This window comes from Echinops telfairi, unplaced genomic scaffold (assembly GCF_000313985.2).
Source record: "Echinops telfairi isolate 266 unplaced genomic scaffold, ASM31398v2 ScPeMD7_7457;HRSCAF=8495, whole genome shotgun sequence".
NCBI classification, from domain to species: Eukaryota; Metazoa; Chordata; class Mammalia; order Afrosoricida; family Tenrecidae; genus Echinops; species Echinops telfairi.
In genome coordinates, this window is record NW_022111357.1 from 42,352,761 (window position 1) to 42,374,666 (window position 21,906).

The 21,906-nt window shown below is 58.4% G+C and overlaps 1 protein-coding gene across 1 annotated transcript in view; it reads right to left on the reverse strand.

The window, feature by feature from the left end:
* PRDM16 (PR/SET domain 16) overlaps window positions 1–21,906 on the reverse strand; it is a 272,199-nt gene that overhangs the window by 187,113 nt on the left and 63,180 nt on the right. The window contains exon 3 of the mRNA XM_045299221.1: window positions 7,221–7,271. Within this exon, the coding sequence (XP_045155156.1) occupies window positions 7,221–7,271 (51 nt within the window). The remainder of the gene's footprint in view (window positions 1–7,220; window positions 7,272–21,906) is intronic.

A 21,906-nucleotide genomic window follows, 5' to 3' on the forward strand; every position in this document is an offset into this window, starting at 1 on the left:
CAGGACGCACAGTATTAACTCGCCGCCCTTCCCTGCGAGGGGGGCAGAGAAAACAAGATAACGTGGGACAAAGGCACAGGCAGCCGGGGCACCACAGAGATTGAATCAGAATTCTTTGCGCCGATACCATCTCCCTGGGTGGACGGCACTCTTGTTACCGGATAAATTCAAGCCCTCCAGAAAGTCAAAGAATAAATTTAAGCCTTTTGCCAAATGTCTATCCTATTGGATTTTGATAAGACGGCCATTGAGCCTTAATAATGTCTTCCATCCATTTCCAGCCGCCCTTAACAGGCCTCTTTATTCGTCCCCAAAGCCTCTTCGCCCGGCCTTTTTATTACGGGCTCCAGCGGCTCTCCAGGGAGCCGGGTGCCCGAGTGATGGATGGACACCGGCTAGATTATCTCCTGCAGATGTTTGCTCTCACGGAGCCCCGGGCTTTCCCGCTAAGTAAACAGAGTAAATGGAGGGTTGGTCCCAGAGGTCCCGGCACCGCAGCAAGAGCAGGGCAACGGACGACCAGCCGGCGGCCACAGTGACTTTTGGGGATGAGCCTGCCGCACCCTGACAGAGCCGCATGGGGGCACACGGTGGGGACAGGCACAAGGGGGTGGGGCCCGGCACTGCTGCACGCCCCAGGGCCAGAGCTCAGAAGGGAGCAGGGGGACGGGTATGGAGTTGGGGAGGGGTGCAGAGGTGAGGGTAGCTTCAGGGACAGGGGTATGGGAGTGGAGGGCAGTGGGGACATAGGGAAGTGAGGAGGACCAGAGAGGGGCCAGGGGAGACTGATGGGTGGAGGAGGTGCATGGGGTGCAGGGGATGTGGGATAGAGGGGGCTCAAGTGGTGAATGTGGGAGGGTGCAGGACGGAGGGGGTAGGGAGGGGTGAGGGGTTCAAGGCATGAGAGACTGCAACTGAGGGGTTGGGGCTCCAGGGACAGGCGTCAGAGGGGTTGTTTGCATGGGGGTGGTGAAATGGCCCATTCAGGTGTGAGGAGAAGCAGAGAAGGGGACAGAGGACCAAGGGGCTAAGGGGAGGGGAAAGAAAAGCATAGAGTGAAGTGCGGGGTAGGCCTGGGCGGGTTCCCCTCCCAGGGTGAGGCCAGGCCCAGCGCTGCCCGCAGGCTATAGCCCCTGTGCAGTCCCAGCCTCATCCTCCGCCCAGCTGCGCCTTCCCGGACTGTCAGCCTGGGTACACCGTCCCGGATTCTCATCCCGGGTCTATAACCCTGGGGTGTAATCCCGAGTACACAGTCCACTGCCCGCTCCACCCTACCCCGGTGTCGTCCCCAGAAGGGGCCCAGGGAAGGTGGCCACGGTGGCATGCTCCGACGTTCTGCTGGTCTCAGCCGCATTACACCTCTCCACTTGGCAGGCTTTGATTCAGCAAATTCAAGGATGCAAACTTCTTAGGGGTACTTAGTTTCCATGGCAACGGAGGCTGACCTCAACATTATTGTTCTCCGGAGGGGACTGACTTTACTATATGTTCATTCACTGAATTAATGGACTCCCCACAATGGACAGAGCGCCGTGGTCTCAAAGGGCTTTCAACCAGCGTCCAGCTTTATGCCTGGGGCTTACGGGGCCGGAGTGAGGCTATTCAGGCGGAGATTACCAAAATCAACTCCCGGCTGGCTGCGTGGCCACGGAGCACACTCGGATTTCATGAAGACATCGGGGTGCCCCATGCAAATGCTTCAGCCCCCGCCCCCCAGGGGGGCAGGTTCTGAGGCCGTGGGACTCAACGTGGGTTTGTGGGGGGGGGAGGGGGCGTGGGACCCACCATTTACAGCACTTGGTGTGTGTGTGGGCGGCTGCAGGAGGGGGTGGATAGGATGAGGGTTTACGTGTGGCTGGTCCGGAGGGAAGAGGTGAAAGAGGAAAGGGTTTCTAAAAATAACCCGGCGTCTGACCTCACCACAACAGACCGACGAGCCTTCTCATCTTGGGGAGGACACGCTGCACTCAGCCCGGCTCACCAGGTCCCACCCACCCACCCACCCACTCCCCCATTCTGCATCACCCGGTGCTTGGCCGCTTCCCTTGCCTTCCTCCCCCCTCTCCACCCAAAGGAAGAGGAGACAATACAAAACAAATAAAGCCTGCAGCAGCCGTGACTTGCCAAGCACCACCCGCCACAGCAGGGCCCGGCAGCGTTCCTGTGAGTCAGGGCTCAGTCACTGCCGTCACAGACCCCAGTGTGTGGCCCTGTCCAGGCATCCTTGCCTACAAGGCCGTGAGCCGAAGCCTGCTCTCTCTGACCCCTCAGAGTTGGCTGGGCTCCTATTCCCAGACCACCGCCCCCGCAAGCCCTGTTTAGCACCCTATCCCAGTCCTTCCTGATAGGGGTCGTCAAGGAGACCCTTGGGCTTCCTGGGCCAGGGGCCATGCCTCCAGGGCCAGGCTACAGACAGCGTCCTGGCAGCCTCCCAGTGGAACACGCCATCACTCTAATATCCTAATCATCATTTCACAAATTATCATAATTACCCATCCATCACCCTGTTGGGACAGTGCGGGGCCGGCCATCGGATGGCTTTTATGACCTGTAGCATTCTGTACGTAATAATAACACGGGGAGATTTATGAACCCATCGCCCGTCCCCTCTCCGGCGGCATGACTTTATTAGCTCCATTTATTTGTGACTTTGCTTTGAAACTGGCCGCCCCCACCACCCCTTGCCCTGAGCGCTGAGGTGGTTGTGTGTGTGTGTGTGTGTGTGTGTGTGAGAGAGAGAGAGAGAGAGAGAGAGAGAGAGAGAGAGAGAGAGAGAGAGAGAGAGAGAGAGAGAGAGAAGCGAAGGCATCTCTCTCAGGTCCCCAGTCCTAGACTTAATGGCTGCACATCCCCAGTTTGCCTGTTTGTTTGCTAAGCAGGGGAAGAGGCCAGGAAAGGAAGAAAACCAAGGGTCCCTTCGCATGTCTTGCGCTCGGGCCAGGACGCACAGTATTAACTCGCCGCCCTTCCCTGCGAGGGGGGCAGAGAAAACAAGATAACGTGGGACAAAGGCACAGGCAGCCGGGGCACCACAGAGATTGAATCAGAATTCTTTGCGCCGATACCATCTCCCTGGGTGGACGGCACTCTTGTTACCGGATAAATTCAAGCCCTCCAGAAAGTCAAAGAATAAATTTAAGCCTTTTGCCAAATGTCTATCCTATTGGATTTTGATAAGACGGCCATTGAGCCTTAATAATGTCTTCCATCCATTTCCAGCCGCCCTTAACAGGCCTCTTTATTCGTCCCCAAAGCCTCTTCGCCCGGCCTTTTTATTACGGGCTCCAGCGGCTCTCCAGGGAGCCGGGTGCCCGAGTGATGGATGGACACCGGCTAGATTATCTCCTGCAGATGTTTGCTCTCACGGAGCCCCGGGCTTTCCCGCTAAGTAAACAGAGTAAATGGAGGGTTGGTCCCAGAGGTCCCGGCACCGCAGCAAGAGCAGGGCAACGGACGACCAGCCGGCGGCCACAGTGACTTTTGGGGATGAGCCTGCCGCACCCTGACAGAGCCGCATGGGGGCACACGGTGGGGACAGGCACAAGGGGGTGGGGCCCGGCACTGCTGCACGCCCCAGGGCCAGAGCTCAGAAGGGAGCAGGGGGACGGGTATGGAGTTGGGGAGGGGTGCAGAGGTGAGGGTAGCTTCAGGGACAGGGGTATGGGAGTGGAGGGCAGTGGGGACATAGGGAAGTGAGGAGGACCAGAGAGGGGCCAGGGGAGACTGATGGGTGGAGGAGGTGCATGGGGTGCAGGGGATGTGGGATAGAGGGGGCTCAAGTGGTGAATGTGGGAGGGTGCAGGACGGAGGGGGTAGGGAGGGGTGAGGGGTTCAAGGCATGAGAGACTGCAACTGAGGGGTTGGGGCTCCAGGGACAGGCGTCAGAGGGGTTGTTTGCATGGGGGTGGTGAAATGGCCCATTCAGGTGTGAGGAGAAGCAGAGAAGGGGACAGAGGACCAAGGGGCTAAGGGGAGGGGAAAGAAAAGCATAGAGTGAAGTGCGGGGTAGGCCTGGGCGGGTTCCCCTCCCAGGGTGAGGCCAGGCCCAGCGCTGCCCGCAGGCTATAGCCCCTGTGCAGTCCCAGCCTCATCCTCCGCCCAGCTGCGCCTTCCCGGACTGTCAGCCTGGGTACACCGTCCCGGATTCTCATCCCGGGTCTATAACCCTGGGGTGTAATCCCGAGTACACAGTCCAGGCTCCACTGCCCCCCTCTCTGGCCCAGGCCCCCTCACTTACCAACTGAAGAGCTGCTCTGATTCGCACTTCCCCAACCCCAGCACCCTGGTTTTCCAATCTTTAGGAAGTTTCACTGAGACTCCCACAAATTCTGCCTATGACTCCCCCCCCCCTCCACATGCATTAGTCACCTGATGGCACGCACTGATTCAGCATGGGAATGCTTCCCTGGATCAGAGGAAGTTGGAGAGTGGAGGTTCTCCTCTTGAAGGTGGGACCCCACAGGTAGCTCAGCAGGGCTCCTTGTGGCTAGAGCCCTGACCCATCACATGAGTCAGCACAGGTCCACGTCGCGGACAGCCACAAACCCCCAACGAGAGACCATGAACCAGAAGGCTTGGTTCCCACTACCAAGGGCTTCGTGGAAATGGTCCTTCAACAAGCAGAGTGGTTTATGCATTGGGGGCTGCTAACTTCAAGGTCAGTACTTCAAATCTGCCAGCTCTCTATGAGACCCCACCAAGACCGACAGCCTGGGAAACTGTCTTATTGCGTCACGGAGCCAGAACCGACTCCATGGTGGTGCGTTTGCTTTGGGTTTTCTGAGCCCTTCCACAACACAGACAATGGGTTCTGGAAGACAGGTTTTGCGGTACACACACACACACACACACACACACCCCTCTTTGTAAGTGAGAGCTTTTGTTTGGGAATAAGATCAGCTGGCGGTTGTATCACTTGGTCATCCCAGGCCTCACGTCCTTGTCTTTCAGCAGCACCCCCACCCTCTCTCCCACGGTCACTGGGGAGAACCTTCTCGGGTCCAGGTGTGGGTCTGCATGTGGCACCTGTTTTTATGAAGAGAAGCCCCACGAGGCAGCTCTACTCGGGGCTGGCGGGTCGCTAAGACTCAGCACTGGGGGGCGGGGGGCAAGGACAGTGAGAATCTTGACGCAAAGTCCCTGCTGGTCTCCCGCCCAGCACAATGGCCGAAATCTCAGCTGTGTGGCTGCCAGACCTCCCGGGGCAGCTCATGTCTACACGCAGGCCAAACCTGCCCCACAGCTCGGAGGCTCACTCCAGCCATCCTTCTCGTTGGCTTCCAGGAGACTCCTCACCGCTTCACCGCCCCTGAAAGAGGCTCGAACCCTTTACCTGGTGCCTCAACCTCTTGCACCACGGCCCGCCACCATCATCCCCACATGGTCATGGCGCTCCGGTGACCCAGCAGTCACAGCACGACTCGGAAGCACATCGATGATTGTGAAGATGGCACAGGATCATGCTAGGGTCTGCGCGGCTGTGCCCAGGATGGCCACAGGTTCTCCAGAGACGAACGCAAGCAGACGCCCACTGGACAGTGCCCACAATGCGCTCCGGGAAAACAGAGGCACCATCCAACTCTGGGCCTACCAGCAGACCGTTGGTTTGCATAGCTGTGGTGAGAAGGTGAGGGTCTCATTGTCCACTGCGAGAGGCCAGAGACAGCGCTGGCTCTGGCCTCTGTCAGAGGGACTGAAGACCCCGCCCTTCTATGCAGAGCAGATGCACGGCTTGCTGCATTTTACGTTGGGTGGAGGCACTTGCAGGACAGGAGTTGCTGCAGAAGCAATTTGCTTGCATCACCTGCAAGGGAGCACTGGACAAGCGAATGGCTAAAGCCAAGGGTGGCCCAGGCAGCGGGGATGGGGAACTGGACCCCTGACTCCACCGTCTGCCCAGACGGAGGGCCCACTGGAAGGTCACACACAACTGCAGGGGTCATCAGCAGGAGGAAGAAAAATGTCTTGCTGGGGGTCCCTTCAGCCTCAGACAGGGTCCGCCCTGCACGGTCTCCTCTGCACTCGCTGTCTGGGGGCTTGTCCTGGTGGGCAGAGGCGGGTCCCTTCCCTCACGATTGCTCTGCCATGTACAGAGCCCCTCAGACACAGAATAGACCTTCCTGGAAGCTTCCAGGGCGAAGATGACTTGGGCACCCTGCTCTGGGTGTCCTACTCGAAGGGCTGGGGGTGCCCCTGGAGCACATGGTCTGTGTGACCAAATCCAGGGGTGATCGTGACTTTAAGGAGGAGTGAGGGTACTGCCTAGGGCCTACTGGTGCCTCCGGGGCATTCTCTGCTTTATCTTGGCAATGCGTCCAACCCAACACACTGAGAAAGCATCTTAATTGCACTGCAGAATCCAAAGGAATCGCTGTCTGTGTGTGTGTGTGTGTGTGTGTGTGTGTGTGTGTGTGTGTGTGTGTGTGTGTGTGTGAGAGAGAGAGAGAGAATGCATGTGAGTGTGTGCGCGTGGGTGTGTGAATGAAAGTGTGTGTGCATGGGTGTGCATGAATGCATGTGAGTGAGTGTGTTATGCATATGCCTTAGCAGCTGAACTCTACCTGATGAGCGGGCTCTGCATCGGATTCTTTTTTCAGGTGTATAGTCTGTGGTGTGGACATGCAGGTGTGCACGTGTATGCCTGTGTAGGTGCTCTCTCTGAGGGGGTGTGTGCACTTTCTGTGCCTCGGCTGTACATTGGACCCTTTAGAGGTAATGTTTGTCAACCAGCTATTGCCCACAATCCCTCAGCACAGCCACAGACAATGCCCGCGTGCACAGATGTCCACGTCTTGCCCACTCACGGTTGCTTCGTTAACACCACACCCGGCTGTCTTTGAAAGCTCGTCGTGGAACGAGCGGCTCTGTTGGACCTGAAGCTCTGCAGGCTCCCACCTTGTTCCATTGAAGACAGTGATATAAATACAACCTGTGTGTGACTGACAGCATTCCCACGGGGACCCCCTCCCCACCGTCATGAGGGCTTGGCTGCCCAGAGAAGAGACCCCTGACCTGTTCACCCATAGAGACCCAGACCCTCGGACACACTTGTCTGCAGGTCACCCAATGCTCCCAGACTGGTGGCACCGCACCCCACGCACACTCACTGACTGCGGCAGTGCACCACTGCACAACGGCCGCACTCCTTTGGAAACTGCCCAGCCATCTGGCTGGGATGCGAAAGGGGCGGGGTGAGAAAGAGGTGCTGGACTGTCTCCTACCTTTTTGATGCAGCCCTCCTGCGACGACACTTCTGAATCTGTCATGATTTGCTGCAAAAGGAGTTCAAGAGGGGGTGTCAGTGTCCGACAAACGCTCTCAGGTGAGTTACACACCATGGGGTCAGCTCAGGAGGTTCTCTGAGACCTGGTCAAGCTCAAGCCCACTGCCATCCGGTCACTTCTGACTCACAGAGCAGAGCTGCCCTGTGTTTCCCAGGCTGTGCATCTTGACAGCAGCATACAGCCTCACCTTGCGCCCACAGAGGGGTTGGTGGGATTGAACGGCTGACCTTGCAGTCAGCGGCTACCTAGTACGCCATTCGGGCTCCTGAAGACCTGGGAGGGTCTGCGTAACATGAACTAAGGTGCTCTGCTTAGGCCCGGGATCCTTGGCTTCAGCAGGGTCACCTTACTGTTGAGGCCTTCACATCACTTACCTGGACAGGTCACCAAGAAAGGCTAACCACTCCAAAAGGACATCAGGGCTGGCACAGGAGAGGCCAGCTAAGGTGAGGGCTGACGCCATGACCTCGGTCGTGGGCTCGGCCACACCAAGGGGCATGAGGAGGGCGTGGGGCCCGGCTACATTCCTTCTGTTACCCATGAGGTGGCCCGGAGCTGAGGTTGACATGACAACGGCCAACAACAACATATTAACACCCTGCCAGGGGCACGACCTCCCTGGACACACAGCGGATTCCCGTGGCTGCCATTTCAGGGGAGGGTTGCTTCCTGTGGACCCGCACCTAGGTGAGGGATGCCCGTGGAGGCGTCTTGGTGGGGGCAGTATCTATCCTACGCAGTCAACGTGACTCAGTGGGGAGCAGCAGGGGTGCTGTGACATGGACAATGGGCTGTGTCATTCCGGTGACTCGGGAAGTGTGCATGTAGAAGTCCCTGCACCCAGGTGTGGCACAGCTCACAGCTTGGAGCTGGGGGTGCCTTAGCAAGGTGGAGACACTGTCCCGTCCCTCCTCCTACCCCCCGCCCCATGCTTCTTTCTGTGCCTTGTCCTGCACAGCCCTGGGGGGTGTGGGCCATCTGAGACATGGTTGCTGCCCTCATAGGGCTGCCAACCTCAGTGGGGCCAGGCCCAGGCAAGCACTGCATTCACCCCATGTCCCAGGGGGGAGAGGCTCAGAGGAGGGGGGGGGTGGCTAAAGTCCCCAGAAGGTGTGGCTGTGACCATGGGAGGCAGTGGGGCCTCCTCTCTGCTCGGCCTTTGGGGGAGTCCAAAGTGGTACTTTTTTTCACTTTCTCCACGCCCTGGGGTCCCCGGAGGGTGGAGGCTCATCCTCAGAGGGACCCAGCCCCTGCCCAACAGCAGGGGTGCCATGGAGCACAGCATCACGGACAAGGCCCCCCCCCACCCGGGGGCTCTGGGGGGTACCTGTGATTCCTACCTTTCCCTTGGTACCCCTCTCCCCACCCCCGCCAGCATCCCAGAGATTTGGGACAGTGAGGAGAAACACACCAAGCAGGCTGCCATTCTCCTGCCCTGAGACCTGCCATTCACGCTTCCCCTGGCATGGCTCAGGGGAGCAGAGCATTTTGCCTGCCTTTTCAAAAGGAGTCCCTGGGCAGCCGGGCAGGCAACACGCTCTCTGCCAGCCAGAAGGCTGGAGGTTCAGGCTCTCACATGGGCACCTCGGGAGAAAGGCCTGGCGGTCTATTTCCCCCCCAAACAACTCAGCCACTGAGACCCCAGTGGAGCACACTTCTACTCTGATATCGACGGGGGTCCCCAGGAGTCTGTCTACTCACAGCAACTGGGGCTATTCCCGCCCCCACCCTCCTCCAGACCCTCTGGGCTCTTCATTAAGGGGGAGTCCCAAGGGCTTCCAAAATGGGTCCCGCGGGCAAATGAGCCATTTTCATAAGGTGAGAAACCAAGACTGGAAGTATGATCGAGAAGCAAATGGGGCGCGCTGCCGAGCCCTGGGGGGTTCAGTTCCACCTCCTTCTGTCCACCCGACCGCCGACCCTGCCAGTGTCGCCTAGACACCGTGTCCCCCAAAACGCGGCCACTGGCCTGACCTAGCTGTCACAGCACGCAGCCAATGTGCTCAAAGCGGGTACTTCTGCCTAACGGGGGATTTCATGTTTCTGTCAATAGCTTCTGAAGCAGCGGTTTGGAAAGTGTCTGCAAGCAGAAGAGAAGAAGGGGGCAGCCAGGGAGAAGGGGCTCCGGAGGAGAGCAGGCAGGGCCATCACCGAGGACCGGGGCTACTAGCCCAGGCCGGGCTCCTGTGGACAGAATGAGGGCGGAGTTTGACGGCAGGGTCAGGGCTGCCATCTCTGTTGTCTCCCCAGAATCACTGCCCTGGGATTGCGGTGCTGACGAAGAACGTGGAAACCACCAAGGGCTCCCCAAAGAGCAAACAGATATGCCTTTCAGAAGAGGTACAGCCAGCAGGCTCCTCAGAGGCAGGGACGGTGAGACTTCATGGCACGTACTTTGGACACGTCGTCAGGAGAGACCGGTGCCTGGTGGAGTAGCGGGACAGAGGAAACGAGGGTGGCCCTAAACCAGATGGGTGGACACTGTGGCTGCAGCCACAGGCTCACCCCTAACCATTACAAGGATGGCGCAGGGCCAGGAGGGGTTCCCTTCTGGCAGGGAGCAGTCATGATGCCCGTGGTGGTTTCAGACCCTTTGAGAGAGGGCTGTCTGCTCTGTGTGTGAGGCAGCAGTAGGGCAGGGTGTCGGGGTCAACTCCCCGCAGATAGAAAAGGGACGGAACAAGCCAGAGGAGCAGCTCTGGGGCTAAGCGGTGCCAAGACCCACGGGGACCCATCTCTGAGGGCCAGGAGGCAGAAACAGATGAGATAAAGCCCTTCCTCCAGGACCTGCCCCTGGAGCTGGCACGCTGAATTCAGATGCCAAGCCTCCTCCACGGAGCCCTGGTAGCATAGTGGTTCTGAGTCGGGCTGCTAACCGCAAAGCCCGCAGTTCAAAACCACCAGCGGCTCTGCAGCAGGAAGAGGACGTTTTCTACTGCCCTAAGGAGTGACGGTCTGCATTCCAATGGTCTAAACCGAGACATTCTTGTTCAGGTTGGACGCACGGGGAGCAGAAGACCTCCTTTCCCAAGAAATACGAGGGAGAAAGGCTTTGGAGAGTGGCCTCACTGAACCGGTAAGTTAGTTGTCTCCGGATTTTGATGGTTTCCCCAGTTCTTCCGTAATTCCGCAATGCCCTGGCCATTTTCTGGTAATCCCCCATCGATTACCACGAGCTAAGTGACCCTGATTGCTAGCCATACCCACATATTTAAAGGCTTCCTGGCATCAGAAGCTTCTAGCAGCTAGGATTCTTCCTGTAAGGCAAATACTGAAGAGAAGAAGACAAATCAGTGAACTTGTTGCTCTCTTTGCTGAAACCGCATCCAGCCTATACTAATATTGGTGGAAATACGACCACCTTCCTTCATGACCCAAGCAGCATGCTATAGACGACTGGGACTTCAGACTTTGTTCCTTTGCGGTGCACAACATCCTTCATAGACCACATCAGAAGGATTCATTTGGGAACCCCTCTAAGTAAACTAGATTTTACCTTAAACACACACCTAGGGCAGATAGAGCTGCCGGCAGAACCTCCTGGGCTGACTGTGTGCAGAGACAGTTCTGGATGTCTAATCGCCCCCGCCCCTATCTGGGTAAAGTCCAGCAAGAAGATGGGTCGAGACGGGGGCTGCAGTGCTGGGCTCAAACATAAGAACCATCGTGAGGGTGATGTTTCGTACTGTTGCACACAAAGTGCCCCCAGCTAGTGGAGGGAACAACCCCACTGGGACACGCTCCTCTCTGCTGCTCCACAGGCTGCCTGCCTGGAAGTGCCCGGACTCAGGGCCCACCACGCATGCCTCTGCCCTCCTTCACCAACCAAGGAAGCCCTTTTCCTGAATGGGATTGCCTGCATAGGCACAGGGGCGAGGAGTCCCATACAGGTGTCGGCAGACACAGCTTCAATCCAGACCTGCGGCTGTCTCTCCATTCTGGAAGGGTCCTGGCAGCCCCGAGGTGCAGTGCATTCCCTCGGGATCCCGTCCTCCTCTGAAGACAAGGAGGGCCGCCCGCCCTCCCCCCGGGGGCCTGCTCTCTGATGGAGGTACAGGGACAGACACTCAAGCCACCCCAGGAAAGGCACCATATAAGGGGTGCACCCAAGCTGCATGAGGGGTCAGCCCAAGGGCAAGCTGTCAGGGCCATGGCTTCCCTTCATGCCATTTGTCCCCTGAGAACTGTCCCTTGGTTCCTGTGGGGGCCTGGGCTGGTGAGGGTGTCTGAGTTATGGGGAAGCACGGTTGCAGATTCATAGGGGGCCAGGGGTGAACCTCAGTACCCCACTGTGTCCCAGCCCTAGTATGATGCTGAGGGGAAGGCATTAAGTCCACCCTATGTCCACCACCAAAGGGTGAAGGACATCACGCTTAGTAAGTGGAGGGGCATTGCAAAAGAAGACTCTTGGCAAGATGGGCTAATCCCCTGGCTGCATCGATGGGCTCAGACCTGAGGACAATTATGAGCATGGTACAGGACCGGGCAGTGTTTCACCCAGTTGTGCAGAGGGTCTCTGTGAGTTGGCACTAACTCAGGCACCATACAACAACATCCCCATGCCCACCACCTACACCCATGTGCCAGATTGTCACACCACAGTGGCGGTAGCTTCCCGGTGCTAGGGTGCTAGGAGCCGAGCCACTAGTCTTTCAATACCAGGAGGGTCTTCCACGGCAGACAGGCTTCAAGGGAACATCCACACTGAGACAGACTAGGAAGCAAGGCCTGGTGATCTGTTTCCACAACTTATCCCACACCAACCCCAGAGATTGTAACAAAATGTTCGTCTGACACAGTATCGGAAACCAGGGTACCCCTGGTATGGAGGCCTTTCCTGATCCACGGAACCCCCATCTGTTAGGGCTTCTGAGCCTATAACCCTCTAAGGGAGCAGACAGCTTCATCTTCTCCCGGGGAACCACTGACTTCGTGGTCCGAAGCCCACGGAGCGACGTGGGAAGGCACTCCCACCATGGCCAAGGCCATGAGCCTGCGTGCCCCGACCACGAGGAAGGCGGCTGCACAATCCCTTCTGTGACACGGGCCAGGAGTGTCTTCATGGCAGCTAACCACAGCCACGTGCCCCGGGCGCCCCCCTCGCGGGATGCCAGGGGAGAAAGAAGCCTTCTCCTGCAGATGGACTGTCTGAGCCATGCTCTAGAGTCTCCTGGCTGCTGGTCGGCCTGCCTGCCTGACTTCACAGTCCACCTTGGCAGGACCTGCTGCCTCTTTACCCACTGCTGACCTCGCTGGAAACACCGCTGGGCCCTTTCTGGAGTCTCCTGGCCTCGGTCTCCTCCTTGCCAGCGCCTGCCACCGACGCGGAGCTGAACAGCCTCTTTATTTTGCTAGCTTAACCCTCGGCATCCTCCCCACAGCTCTCCTGCCGCCCGCAGCAGCCTGCGAAGCCCCAAGCCCCGGACTCCAGGAGACGTATTAGGTGTGTTTTGATGAAGCATTTTCGCCAAAAAGAAAAAAAGAGAGAGAGAGAGGTTTGACCTCCAGCGTTTGGTTTCTCTCTCGGGTATTGGTGCCAGGATTTAGCTAAGTGGAGTTGGTCAAAACATCTTTCTTTGACTCTTAAAATAAATACCCTCTGTTCTTGGAAAAATCAGCCAAGAATTGACACACACACAGAAGCATCTCATATGCTCACAGCTCTGGAGTTCTGGCAGGCCCCCTACCCCACCCCACCCGTCCTCTGACGGGGGCTAAACTCTCTGTCTGGTGTCCCAAATGGATCCCAGAAGGTCTCTCTCCCTTCAAAATAACCGGTTACCAAAGCCTCTGAAACTGTCCCACGGGCAGAAATGCTGTGGAGGCTCCGTCACTGGGCAGAGCCCTTCAGCCCGGTGCGTGCAGTGGGAGCAGAAGGGCACGTAGCTGGCCAGGTCATCCAACATCCTGGCCTTGGGCCGCCTGCGCTTAGTCTGTGAGCCCGAGTCTTCTCCGCCGTGGCCCGGTCTCTCCACCGGGCCCTGGGAAACACCTTCATTGCGCACAGAGATGTCAGGAATGGCTCCCAAGCCCCCTCCTCTTAAAGATGACGAGAAAGGGGCTCCGTGAGGGTGGGGGTGGGGGTGTCTGTGCCGGCCACACAGATTGAAACAAAAGAGGGAGTTAGGGTCCCAGTGGATGGTGGCCACCCCTCACATGCTGCCCTGGGTCTGAGCTTTGCATTGCTGGTCTGTGGGAGATCCTGGGGGTCACAGGGGGCCGCAAGGTTCTACTGGGGACTGAGCCTGAACAGAGAGGCTCAAGATCAGAGTGTGTCAGACCCCATGAAACAGGACCCAATGGCCACGGGCGTTTGTCCATGGCTCACATGCTCAGTGGACAGGCAAGAGGCTGGAATCCACTCAGAGGTGCTGGGATCCAGCAGTGTCCTTGAAAGCCCTACAGAGCCAGATCTCCTGGGACACCCATAGGGGTTGCACGAGTTTCATGAGCTGAAGCGCCATTTTTCAGACTTAATTTTCTCCTTGGAAAGGGATGCCCCCAGCCTCCCAGATGCCTCCTCTCCGCTGGGAAGATTTTAAAGCACACGCCTCATCCTTTCTCCCTCTTTCTAAACCAAGTGTCCGCACGACGGCTGCCCAGTTCCCTGGTGCTGATGCTGCCCTTGGTGACCACAGCGGTGACGCCGACGGGTGGTGATGTCAGTGACCAGGGCGGTGGGCGGTGGGTAACACCGGGGGAGGAGACGCTGTGTCAGAGGTGGTCCCTCTGAGCGAGAGCATCGAGACTCGATGTGCTTCCTCCCCGGTGGAGCATGTCCATAGGAAAGTGCTGTCCCACAGGAGACTACCAAGCTCAGTCAAGTGCAGGGTCAGCCAAAGAGGAGCCCCTGCAATACGCTGGATGGACACAGGGCAGCAACAATGAGCTCACAGGGAACGCCCGCGGGGAGGATGGCGCAGGGCCGGGCACTGTTTCGTTCTGTCCTGCTTCAGGTCGAGACCCATCTCTGCAGACCAAGGTGGCAGCGCCTAGCCACAACCAAGTGTCAGGGGCTGTCCAGGCACCAGCCACAGAGCCCCTTCACCAAGCTCCACTGAGCTCAGCCGCAGAGGCAGGAGACAGCAGCTCAGACAAAGGGCAAACGGCTGCAGAGAGTGGCAGAGCTGCGGTCAAGTGTGGGCCTCTCAGTGCTGGGCGTGGGATCTGGAGGGACCGGACACTGTTGGGGGGCGGGGGGGTGCATCCGGCTGGAAGAAGCCACATGCCAACCCTTCCAACTCGGACTCACACCTGAAGCCCCGCCAGGACTCTCCCCGTGGAGGGGCACTCCCTGGGGGCCCACTGGCAGCCCTGCTCACTAGCGCGGGGCTGGGCGGTGTCCCACTGGCAGCTGGGACATGCCCTATGAAAGGCGGTTAGTCCCCAGCCGCCGGGCCCTGGCTCCCAGAGCAAAGGCTCCGATGGTGTTGACACAAACTCTTGAGCTCTCAACTGGGAGCGGGGTGATATTTATTTATTTTTTGCATTAGAAAAGCCCAGCTTGGCCAGGTTTGAGCGGCAGAAATGATGATTTTTTTTTAAGGCGCCTTAGACCCTGTTTTTAGCTTTTATGCCTAAACAGATACTTCTCAGTTCTTTCAAGTGCGACCTACCCAATGAATGGAGGCTCTCTCTTTATTCCTAAGAAAAATATTTACACAGTCAAGTACGGCAAGAAAAAAACGACGCCGCTGGCTCGAGGAGGGCCCATCCCCGACACAGAGACAAGCCTCCTCTGGGTTTGACATCCTCAGCCCCTGAGCCCCCTCCAGCTCCTCCCCTCCGCCCCCGCCCCCACTTCCCCAGGACCCTCGGTCCCCTGTGAGCTCCTCCCGGAGAACCCCACACGGAAGGCCGCCAGGAGGACAGCGAGCAGCCTGTGTGCGTGCCGAGGGAGTCCTGCTTCCAGACCGTGCGTGTCCCCTGACATCGATTAGGCCACAGAGCCCTGAGCAACAGGGTGGTGATTCCAGCCCCGCCTGGGGAGGCGGCGCCTCAGAAGAGAAGTCCCTGAAATCCCAGCGAGCAGCACCACCTGGCACCTGTGGGGTCACGGGATCACCATGGCTTGGAATGGCCCCAAAGCAGCCAACAAGAAAACCCAGGCAAGGAACTCCCAGGGCCCCAGGGCAAGGTCCTGCTCTCTGCCTGGGCACAGGCAGTATCAGCACTCTCTCTTAACTTTCCCTCAACGTCCATGGCTTTGTGCTCTGCTCTGGTGACCACAGAGAGGCCACCAGGCCCCAATCGCATGCCTGATGATCTGCTCCACACAAGGACACTGGCGTTTCCCTGGCAGCTAGCCTTACACAAATCCACATCCTGGGCTGCTGTGTCTGCCCTTCCACGTGGCCCAGAGAACCTTGCCTTGCAGGCAGCTCCGGGCCTGTGCTGCACGGATGTCTTTGCCTGGACCCCTTGCCCGGCACCACTAGCTTCCTCTGTATCCACACATATGGTTAGGGATTGAATTGCACCATCTCCCCACTGTGTGCTGGGGTCCTATGCCTTTGGATGCAATCCCTTTGGGGAACCGGAGTTTCTTTACCATGGTCGTGAAGTCCTACCTGGGTGGGTGTATGAGAGGCCTGGAAGCCAGGCAGGAGAAGCACGGACAAGGAAAGACAGGGGCATCTGGAGCCCTCCAAAGGGTGCAGAGAGGCACACTGGGGAGCCTGAGATGAGGACCTGCCCCCAGAGATGACAGAGAGCAAGCTGTCCCCTAAAGCTGATGCCTAGATCTGGCTTTACAGCCTCCTAAACTGGCATCATGCTTACACATCGGGCTGTGAACAACAAAGCCAGCAGTGTGCGAACCATCAGCCTGCTGCTCCTCAAGAGAAAGGTGAGTTACAGTCTCAGAAACCCACAGGGGCCCTTCTGCCCTGCCCTAGAGAGTCACTGTGAGTCAGAATCCACTCGATGGCAGTTTGAGTTTTGAAACTGTGAGAAAATACATGTCTGTTCCTGGAAGACACCCCCTTGTGGGATTTCTGAAGCAGCAGCAGCGTCAGCAGCAGCAGCAGCAGCAGCAGCAGCAGCAGCAGCACTAACACACGTTGACTGCTCCCTTTTGCAGAATGATGGAGTGGATGAATGAGTATCCCCATGGCCTCCATTTCTCCAATCTTCTCCCTTCGAGGTCACGTTCTCTAAGGGCTTTCCCCATCCCTCCCAACCCGCCCAGGCAAGGTTTCCATTAGTGCACAGGTCAGGACAGTGGAGGGGGACGGGGATGCACAGCATCTTCCCTCTTTTCCTGGGGGTGCCTTGTAGACCCCGAGCAGCCCACTCACCATTCCCTCTCATCCCTGGGGGTTGTCCTCAGTTCCTGGCAGAGCCAGGGCCAGGGGACTACGGCTACCTCCTCATATTGGTCAGTGGACCCCTGCCCAGGACACCCCCACGTGTGTCAGAGGGGAACGGCACTGCACACAGGCTTCCAGGGGCTGTTTCTCAGGCATAGACCTCCAGCCCTTGCTTCTGAAGCACCTTGGTGTGGACTCATACCGCCAGCCTGTTGGTTAGCAGGGAGGACTCGGGCGATCTGCACCACGTAGGGGCTTTGTTCTCTAATGAGTACGTTTGCTGGGATGCAGGGCGTAGGTGAGGAGGGGGCTGCCATCGTTTCTAGATCACAGGGTCCTTTACTTATTTGGCCTACTGCCAGCTGCTCAGGGGGGGGGGAAAGCATTCGGTGCCCCCCCTGCTGGAAATTAGAAATGTTTGACTACAGTTCACAATCCAGGATAAAGTGTAGGCATTTGCTTTTGCAGCACCCCCTCCCTGAATCGTTCCAGCAACCCTCTCCAGTGGGGGGTGGGGGGCGGTGTTGTCCACCTGGGGCGCAATGTCCCAGAGGGAAGGGGCCCAGATGTGGCTTTATCACATTGGCTCAGTTGCAAAGGCTGGCAACGGGATTCACATCAAGACTGCAGCCCCCCAACTGGTCCGGGGCACTTGGTCCTATGAACACCTGGGAATACCTGTGCGCTCCCACCTGGGGCCCTGTCACCACCTGTGAGCTGTCACCTTGGCCCTGTGAGCACCTGCAAGCTGCCACCTGGGGCCCTGAGAGCTCCCACCTGGGGCCCTGTGAGTGCTTGTAAGCTGTCCCGTTGGCCCTGTCAGCACCTGCGATCTCCTAGCCGGGCCCCTGAGAGCACCTGTGGGGTGTCACCTGGCCCCAGTGAGCATTTGAAAGCTGTGAGCTCCCAGCTTGGTGGGAAGGGGGTGGGCTGGCCCCGTGAGAAGCTGTGAGCCCCCACCTGGGCCTTGTGTTGGGTTGAACGTAGTGGAGCAGCTGTAGTGATCCCCTCGGAGAGAAGGCAGCCCCCTCCTGGGAATGGAGACCGATGCTGATTGGGAGCAAGGGCAGGGGTCTGGGAGGTGAGGGGAAGCTGGCACCTGGCGAGACAGGCTGGCAGAAGGCTGTGGAACACTCATCTCAGCAACCGTTCCCAGTGCCAGGCATCAGCTGGGAGCCAGGGCCAGATCCCTCCTGCCTCTGCTTCTGGGAGGTGATGTGTCTGGTAGGAGTGCATGTAAATCACAGGAGCCCAGAAGATGGGTGGCACTTCCAAGCAATGACTCTAGACAGCCAGGGCCTCCAGAGGTTCAGGGGCTCCTACCTCTAGGCCGGAGACTGGCCGGGCAGCACCTCCACATGAGGAAGAACGCTGTGTCTCTGGGGGTGACCCCCGAGCTTCCCCCATAGGAGCTGGACAGGAAAGCCAGGCCCTGCCTGGAATGGCCCCAGGATCTGTAGATGGCCTTGGGGCAGGGGTGCTGAGGAAGGGGTTAGCCACCCCAGGTGAGGCTGACAGGTGACCCAACTGTCCCCTCCATCCTTTCCTCTCCCAGTTGTCCCATGCTTCCTTGATTTCTCCATGAACTTTTCTGGGGCACCTTCACTTTCAGTGGGATGGCATATGCTCATTTCAAAGCTCCTGTAACCAAATTGGCAGGCTTGTGCCTCCTGGGCAGTGTTGGGTCCCAGGCACCACTGTGAAGCCCAGGCACCTGAGACCCGGCTGCAGACCCTGGACATACCCACCACTGAGCCACCAATGAGGACTGAGCAAAGCAAGGGGGCCTGTGGGAGTGCTCACACCGGCCCCAGCCGCTCTAGCATCCTGGCTTAGAAAGGGCTTCTCACTGGGCCAACATGGTCCTCATTAAACTCATGGTCCCCAGGGGTGATTCTCTGTGATGCCCATTGTGGGGCAGCACCTCTGCTCCCTGGACAAGGAATGGGTGAGGCCCAAGGGGCCCTAAAGCACCTGGCACTGTGGGGCAGGCATCGGCAGGCATCTCATAAGTCACGGCTGAGTGAAGCTGGCAGGTGGCTGTCGAGAAGACTGAGGGGCTAGTGGGGAGCAGCAGGGGGGTCTGAACCCCTGTGGGGACGCTGGTTCTCTTACTTCTGAGTCCTGGCCCTGTGTACCCACTGGACTCTACCGGGAGGTCAGTTCCTCCCTGTTCTGTACCAGAAGCCCAGGCAAGGAGGGGGACATTGAGAACTGCCCCCTGTGGCCACCCTACAGGAGGGGAACATCAAGGTGGACCCTAGGAGGTGCCACTGCCCGAAGGCAGGGTCGAGTCAGGGAAGGAGGCAGCCGGAAAGAAAGCCGACGGGTCTGAGCAGCCTACGGCCCTTATCTGCTCCGCCAGGCTTCTAGAATCCCACAGGCAAGGACGAGATCCTTGGTGCCTGTCTCACCCACCTGCCTGAGCCCTCAGATCTCATGGCCTCTACCTGGACTTCCTGGTTCAAGCAAGCAGACAGAGAGAAAGCCCCTGGGGGACCCCCCCTCCCCTCTGCAAGAGGAGCCTGCATTGCAGGGGCTCCCAAGGCGGGATAAAGCTCAAGGTCACAGGTCAACGATCGGGCTTACACACACATTCATCTTTTCTCCTCCGCCTTTCTGAGTTATAGAAATAGCCGTGGTATTGACAGACTCATATAAATGCATTTCAACTTGACCCTGCTTATTGATACCTCATTGCTTAAGATGATCCTTAATAACCATAAGTGAATAAGACGGGCCATCCATCTCCCAGCTCAGGCTACGCTGTGACGCCCGCATGTAAGAGTCTGAGAGCCCAGGTGGAGGGGCTGAGGCACCCCCCCCAGCACCTCGCCCCTCGCCCAGCCCCACTGCCCCAGCCCACTGCCCCGGCCCAGGACATGGGACAACCTCAAGGTGTTCAAGTGGAATGTCGTCACCTCAAATGTCAGAGCCAAAGTGAACCTGAGTTCCCTGGTGGTACACGTAGGGAAATGCCCAGCGACTAGCGGGGAGGTGGGTGGTAGAAGCCCACCCACAGGTGCCTTGGGAGAAAGGGCTGGCGATTTGCTTCTGGAAGCCCATGACCTCAGAGGCCATGTAGCGTGGTCCTCTTGTTGCCCATGATGCCACCGGCAGTGGACTCAGCGGTGACTGGCCACACAGCCCTTTCTGGGGGCCAAGGAATGATGCCACCGCTCATGGTCACTGTCCTCACTGGGGCCTTGACCTAGGGCACAGAAGACCACTTCCAGGTCACAGCCACTCCCTCTCCTTAATGATTCCATTGACAGGTTCTCTTGACAAATACTTGGAGACCCTCCTAGTCAGTGAGGTGGTATCCATGTTGGCGCCCAATCCTGGCCATGAAATCTGACCGTGACAAGGATCGCTAATGCCATAGCTAAGGAGCGCGCCTGTTACATGCCCAGCTGTGACCCCCAAGGGTTCGTGGTTCAAATTCAGGCCACAGCTCTGAGGAAGGAAGGCCCAGGCAATCTGCTCCTGCCAAGACTAAAACCAGTGCTTCCAGCCGCCCTTGACCACCCCCACTGGGGCCTGAGGAAGAGGGGGCTCGGGAGGTTAGTGACTCCTCCTGCAGTGGCATTCAGCTGGGCTTCTAGGCTGGCCCTGGGGCCCTGCCGTCATCTGGTGTCCCACAGCAAGCTGCCTCCCTGGAGCCCTGAGCAGAGGGGGTCGGGGAGGGAGGGAAACCGTGGATAGGAGCTACCCTTCTCTCCCACCCGGTCCATCCCATCTGCCCCCAGAAACCCTGGGCTTGGTCACAGCTGCCACGCTGACTTGAGACCACCCTGTGTGGGGCAGAGGGGGGCAGGGAACAACCGGGACTGCCATTCTCTATGGGGACCTACTTCCAGGAACAGCTGTGCAGAGGAAGCTGGGCTGATCTGCTGTGAAAACCAGACAGCCTCCGGAATCCCAAGGCATGCATGTAACAGCCAGGAGCCTCCCCTGCCTGGACTGGCTCTGGGTGTGTGTGAGGCCGACTGGGCCTCCAGGCTGGGCCAGGTGGAAGGTGCGCATTGGAAAGGGATGCCCCTGAGCCCTCCTTCCGCATGTCCAGCCCAAGCTGAGCTCAGCACCAGATGGGACAGAGATGCAGCTTTTTCTGTGGGATTCCTGCCTCACTCTGACTGGGGCAAACCTGGGGCCCTGGCACCTGCACCCTCTGCCCCCCAGGCACTCTCCCAGGGCTCCAGCACCTGTACCCTCTGCCCCCCAGGCACTCTCCCGGGGCCTCCTGGGCAGCCTTGGGTGTCAATCTGATCTTCTGGTCTCCTGACCTTCACATGCTGAGCCCTAGCAACGCTGTAGCTCCTGTGTGCCCTTGGCGCCCACACACAGCCAGGGTCATGTATCTGCCAACAGCGCGCAAAGGCACCAGGGGGAGATGGCGATCGGACGGTGACGCCCTGAGCAGCAACCACCAGGCCCAGAAGGCAGCAGGCCAGCAGACTCTTCCTGTTTGGGGCATCAGGAGCATGGCGATGACGTAACCACAGGTGACACACTCCACTTGGGGGACCCCAAAGACCGAAACCCTCTTGGGGACCCAGCCTGCACATAAGGGTCATTAAAGAGCAGTGCCATAGAGCTTCCCCGGCCACCTGAAAGGGGAAACGATGCGTGTGTGTGTGTGTGTGTGTGTGTGTGTGTGTGTGTGTCCGTGTGTGTCCAGTGTGCTGAGAACCCACCGCTGGTCTGTCAGTAAGGCCTACATACCATTCGGTGGGTGCATGTGGTTGTCATGCTGGCAGCGGTACAACTGCTGTCTCAAATGCCAGCAGGATCATCCACGGAGGGCAGGGCTCGGTGGAGCATCCTGACTCAGACAGACTAGGGAGAAAGACCTGGTGATGGTGAGGAGTGTGGGAAGCACCGGGGGTTGCCAGGAGACCAAACAGATCTGTCTCGAAAGAAGTACAGCCCGAGTGCCCCTAGCCGCAAGGATGGAAGACTTCACATACTTTGGACATGTGGTCAGGAGAGCTAGCTCAGTCCCTAGAGAAGGACACCATGCGTGGTCAAGTAGAAGGGCAGCAGAAAAGAGGAAGCTCTTCCCCGAGAGGGACTCACACCTGCAGCAGCGGGCTTACCCGGAACCGGGCAGGGCTCTGTTCTGCCCCACACAGGGGGCTCTGTGCCGGAATGCACTGGCTGGCATCTACCATGGCAGCATGGGCCTGAGACTTCAGCTCGCTGTCTCTGGAGGTGTGGTCAGGAAGCACGGCCCCTAAACACCCTGAAATGGTTGGTCACAGCGGCTTCAGCCAGGGGCTGGGTCTGCAGAGGACAGTGGGGATGGCACC